Source organism: Oncorhynchus kisutch, linkage group LG6 (assembly GCF_002021735.2).
Source record: "Oncorhynchus kisutch isolate 150728-3 linkage group LG6, Okis_V2, whole genome shotgun sequence".
Taxonomy (NCBI): Eukaryota; Metazoa; Chordata; class Actinopteri; order Salmoniformes; family Salmonidae; genus Oncorhynchus; species Oncorhynchus kisutch.
The window spans coordinates 18561027-18566144 of NC_034179.2; the positions used below are offsets into that span (position 1 = coordinate 18561027).

At 41.0% G+C, this 5118-nt stretch overlaps 1 protein-coding gene across 1 annotated transcript; it reads right to left on the reverse strand.

Moving 5' to 3' along the window:
• Nucleotides 1-1629: 1629 nt before the first annotated feature.
• On the reverse strand, nucleotides 1630-4987 carry LOC109892453 (protein PBDC1-like). The gene is made up of 6 exons (XM_020484996.2): nucleotides 4838-4987; nucleotides 3191-3256; nucleotides 3022-3081; nucleotides 2764-2904; nucleotides 2539-2650; nucleotides 1630-2396 (listed from the first exon to the last, which is right to left on the reverse strand). Exons 1-6 carry the CDS (start codon nucleotides 4865-4867, stop codon nucleotides 2305-2307), a joined length of 501 nt encoding a protein of 166 aa, XP_020340585.1. The 5' UTR covers nucleotides 4868-4987; the 3' UTR covers nucleotides 1630-2304.
• Between the last annotated feature and the right edge of the window lie 131 nt (nucleotides 4988-5118).

Genomic DNA, 5118 nt, shown 5'->3' on the forward strand with positions numbered 1-5118 from the left:
GAAAGAGTTTATTTCACTTATAATTCACTGAATCACAATTCCAGTGGGTCAGAAGTTTACATTCACTAAGTTGACTGTGCCTTTAAACAGCTTGGAGAATTCCAGAAAATTGTCATGGCTTTAGAAGCTTCTGATACATCAATTGAGTCAATTGGAGGTGTACCTGTGGATGTATTGCAAGGCCTACCTTCAAACTCAGTGCCTCTGCTTGACATTGTGGGAAAATCAACCAAGACCTCAGAAAAAAAATTGTGGACCTCCACAAGTCTGGTTCATCCTTGGGAGCTATTTCCAAACGCCTGAAGGTACTATTTTCATCAGTACAAACAATAGTACGCACATAAAAACACCATGGGTCCACGCAGCTGTCATACCGCTCAGGAAGGAGACACGTTCTGTCTCCTAGAGATGAACGTACTTTGGTGTGAAAAGTGCAACTCAATCCCAACAGCAAAAGACCTTGTGAAGATGCTGGAGGAAACAGGCACAGTAAAATGAGTCCTATATCGACATAACCTGAAAGGCCGCTCAGCAAGGAAGAAGCCACTGCTCCAAAACCATCATAAAAAAGCCAGACTACAGTTTGCAACTGCACATGGGGACAAAGATCATACTTTTTGGAGAAATGTCCTCTGGTCTGATGAAACAAAAATAGAACTGTTTGGCCATAATGACCATTGTTATGTTTGGGTGAAAAAGGGGGAGGCTTGCAAGCCAAAGAACACAATCCCAACCGTAAAGCACGGGGGTGGCAGCATCATGTTGTGGGGGGTGCTTTGCTGCAGGAGGAACTGGTGCACTTCACAAAATAGATGGCATCTTGAGGGATGAAAATTATGTGGATATATTGAAGCAACATCTCAAGACATCAGTCAGGAAGTTCAAGCTTGGTCACAAATGGGCCTTCCAAATGGACAATGACCCCAAGCATACTTCCAAAGTTGTGGCAAAATGGCTTAAGGACAACAAAGTCAAGGTATTGGAGTGGCCATCACAAAGCCCTGACCTCAATCCTATAGACAATTTGTGGGCAGAACTGAAAAAGTGTGTGCGAACAAGGAGGCCTACAAACCTGACTCAGTTATACCAGCTCCTTCAGGAGGAATGGGCAAAAAATTCACCCAAGCTTGTGGAAGGCTACCCGAAATGTTTGACCCAAGTTAAACAATTTAAAGGCAATGCTACCGAATACTAATTGAGTGTATGTAAACTTCTGACCCACTCGAAATGTGATGAAAAATAAAAGCTGAAAGTCATTGTCTACTATTATTCTGACATTTCTCATTCTTAAAATAAAGTGGTGATCCTAACTGACCCAAGACAGGGGATTTTTAATAAGATTAAATGTCAGGAATTGTGAAAAACTGAGTTTAAATGTATTTGGCTAAGGTGTATGTAAACTTCCGACTTCAACTGTGTGTATATATATATATATATATATATATATAAAAACGTCTTTCAAATGGCACCGTATTCTCTATAGTGAACCTCTTATGACCAGAGTTCTGGCTACCAGTTGTGCACTAAATTAGAAATAGGGTGTTCTTTCAGATTTACCCAGTGTAACCGACTGCATTTGGTGTCTACCTTCGGACTCGCCTCATCATATATATATATATATATATATATATATATATATATATATGCCATTTGAAAGATGTTTACAACTTTGTACAAGGACATACGCAATCCCAGAAGTGCTTGGCACAAATAAGAGGAAAGCTAATTACATATAGCTACGATGCTCAGTTTAGACATCAGTACACACACACACTTGTGGGATGTGTGTGGAGGGAGGAGGGGTGGACTTCTGGGCCATGTTCAGTAAGCAAATGTTGCAGATAGAAATACTGTGAATTGTTTGTTGTACATATTTATCTTAACGTGCCCTGGGGTGTATTACACAGATTGTTGCAAAACGTTTTGCAACAAACCATTTATTCCAAACGGAAAAAGGGTTTCTATTGTAAAAATTCAGGTAGGTCCCTCCATGTTTAGATTTGGTTCTTAAATGTTTTCTGTTGCAAGACGTAAAGAATATACCCCTGCTGAACATGCCCCTGGTCGAGTTTCCAGTAGACCACCTATTTTGTCAACAAGGTGGGTGACCAGAGGAAAAGTTTGTAAGGAGATGGTGTGTCAAGCATTGGGAATGTTTACACTAGTAACCAGGGCTGTTAAAACCTCTGTGTTAGAGGTGGTGGTGGTAGGGTTTATAAAGGGTGTTTGCCTGGTACACAGGGCTGACAACTTTCTCTGTTACTGGGTTAGAGGTTATAGCAGGTTGGGTAATAGGGTATGGGTTTACGAAGGCTGCTTTTTAGCCTGGAAAACAGGGGTGTTGAATCCTTCTCTGTTCCTAGCGATCTCGATGGCAAAGAACTGGATCCTGGTGGCTGCAGGGACAATTAGGTCATTGTTAAATACGCATGATAACTAAAAATCCTGGAGAATATTCATTAAAAAAAGACAGAAGGCCCGCACACTTATGCTCCTAATTAGTGACAACATTTCTTGTGTAATAGTGACTGACAATACCAAATATGGTGTTTTCCTCTGTGTAGTCCTTCACACAGTCAAGTCGTAGCAGAGTCCCGTAGTTAAAGTCCTCCACCACTCCGTCAAACTGGTTACAGAATGGACGCCACTTCTATTGATGCCAATACAGAGATGAGGTTAGTTTCTCTCACACACACACACACACTCACTCTTCCTCTGTCCCTCTTTGCATCTCTGACTCCTGTAACACACGTTGTCCTCTACCTCTTTGGCCTCTGCCGTTTTGAGCATGTCTGGGTCCAAGTTCTTAATGTTGAGGTCTGAGAAGGATTCTTTGAAGGATGTATATATCCGGTCATCCACCGTGGTCAACTTCAGATTACTGGGGTCTACCGACGAGATCAGCTACAGTACACACACATTATTAGCTAGAGGGGAGAGGACTAGATCAGTGCAATGTGGCTGCTAGTATTGATAATATGCTCCAACTGGTGCAGGTACTTGTGAGTAAGAGAGACTCACATTGAAGTAGATTTCTGCATGATTGTAAGCCTTCATCGCCCACATCACTTCCAGTTGAGGCTAAGACACATGCACCCACACACAGGTTAGCTAACTGACACTACAATTATACTGTGTTGAGTTTGTCAGAGGATGGAAAACCTCAATAGACCGTGTGTTGGCAACTCACATCGTTCCCATAAGCCTCAGCTGGTAGAGACAGAGCCTGTGCGGCTGCTGTAGCTCCCTCGACACCCTGAATAACATGATATAACAGAATCATTATCATTACAGTATTACAATTGCTCCTTTACACTAGCTTTGGGACACAACACAGGAGTCTGTATTGGTTGGAGTCCCTGAGATGTGAATCGTTCTGGTGGGTGGCAATGAAAAATAACCCAACCAAAATATAGCCGGCTACACTAAAAAATAATGTCCTGTCAACGAAAGCATATAATCTCTAGGAACTCGATTTACCAGACGTAAAGTGAAATGTGACCCTCAATATTAAATAAAGGTCTGAATCCAACTTTTGTCCGAACTACACCAAGTGTGTGGTTTAATGGCAGCCCGCTGTCTAACAGGAATAAAAGTTTGATTCAGACATTTATTTGATAGCGAGGGACACATTTCACTTTACATCTGGTAAATCGAGTTCCTAGAGATTATATGCGTTTGTTAACAGGCATTTACTTTTTGGTGTAGCTGGCTATATTTTGGTAGGGTTATTTTCCATCGCCACCCACCAGAACGATTCACAACTCAGGGAGTACAACCAATACAGACTCCTGTCATAATACCCATCAAATTTAGCAGTCAAACAAGGAAATGGTTCTAATTGTTTTTCCATGATTCATTTTTCCCAGAGGATTTTAGCGTGTTTCGTGTTAGGCTTACCCTAGGGTGATGTTTTGTTAACTGTAAATTGTTCTAGGTAGGACAATATAGTCGCCTGTATTTGACATGCTAATTATCTGCTAATGTGGCTGTTATAAAGAACCATGATCTGGGTGAGACTGTAGATTCGAGGCAGAGGTTAGAATCTCTGGATTAACCATATAATGTTAGCTAAATGTAGTAATTAGATTTGCAATATTTCTTAAAATTGATAATTCTGTAAACTGTCTAGTGCAAGTTTTAATGTGACAGTACCTGTTAGCAAAGGTGTCCGCTAGAGATGATATGTAGGAGTTTGCAGAAATGTGTAGTTTTGCATGGTCTACTTTGATGCTAATTAGCGTTTTCGAATAAGAGTAAATAGAGCCATATATATATATATATATATATATATATATATATATGTGTGTCACCTTGTCCGAGAGATATACATGGTTATCAAAACGTCACGCCAGGGTAAGCCTACACGAAACACAGCCCTTATTTTAGGTGTTCCCTAAGGGAAAAATGAATGGCGGAAAAACGATTGAAACCATTTCCCTGTTTGACCACTAGGTTTTATGGGTATGATTACACGGCCACTCTATATTGTGGTAGGTATTTCCCATCGCCACGGACCAGAACGATTCACAACTCGGGTAGTCCTACCAATACAGACTGCTGATGTTGTGTCCCAAAGCTACTTCACAGTTCACATCCTAAATAATACGACGAAATGTTGTCATTGGCATTAATTCAATATTACTGTTATTGCTGAAGTCTAATAATGGTATTAAAACATGTTCAATTCAATCCATGTTGTTCCCGTTTAGGAAGAGGCATTACTACAAATAAAAATGCAGCATATACTTTAAGAATTCATATACAGCTACAATCTACCGGTATATGACATGTACATTAAATTCAAATACAGTTATTCAACCGTATGGATTCTCACCAGAGAAGCAAGTCCATTTCCCGACGCCATAGCTGTAAACCCCTGACCCGATTACGTCATATCGTTCTGCTTAAAGGGCCCACGCCTTGTCTCCTTTCCTACATCTGCTGTGACATCTGGGACTGGTTAAAGCTGTTAAAACATGTTGCTTCTTATCCACTTGTTGTCAGATAGGCTAGGAGAGGGAAGGAGCTGGGGAGAGACTAGAGGAGAGTAAAAGAGAGGAGGAGACGAGAAGAGAGGACGCACTCACACCCTCCCACCAGTCTCCTCGATATCTA

Excerpts from the sequence above, each read along its gene's own strand:
- LOC109892453 (XM_020484996.2), bottom strand. The coding sequence starts at position 4,867 with ATGGCGTCGGGAAATGGACTTGCTTCTCTG. Across the intron at positions 2,905-3,021 it reads ATGCAGAAATCTACTTCAAT|CTGATCTCGTCGGTAGACCC; the intron begins GTGAGTCTCTCT and ends TGTGTACTGTAG. Across the intron at positions 2,397-2,538 it reads AGAGGAAAACACCATATTTG|CCACCAGGATCCAGTTCTTT; the intron begins GTATTGTCAGTC and ends TTGTCCCTGCAG.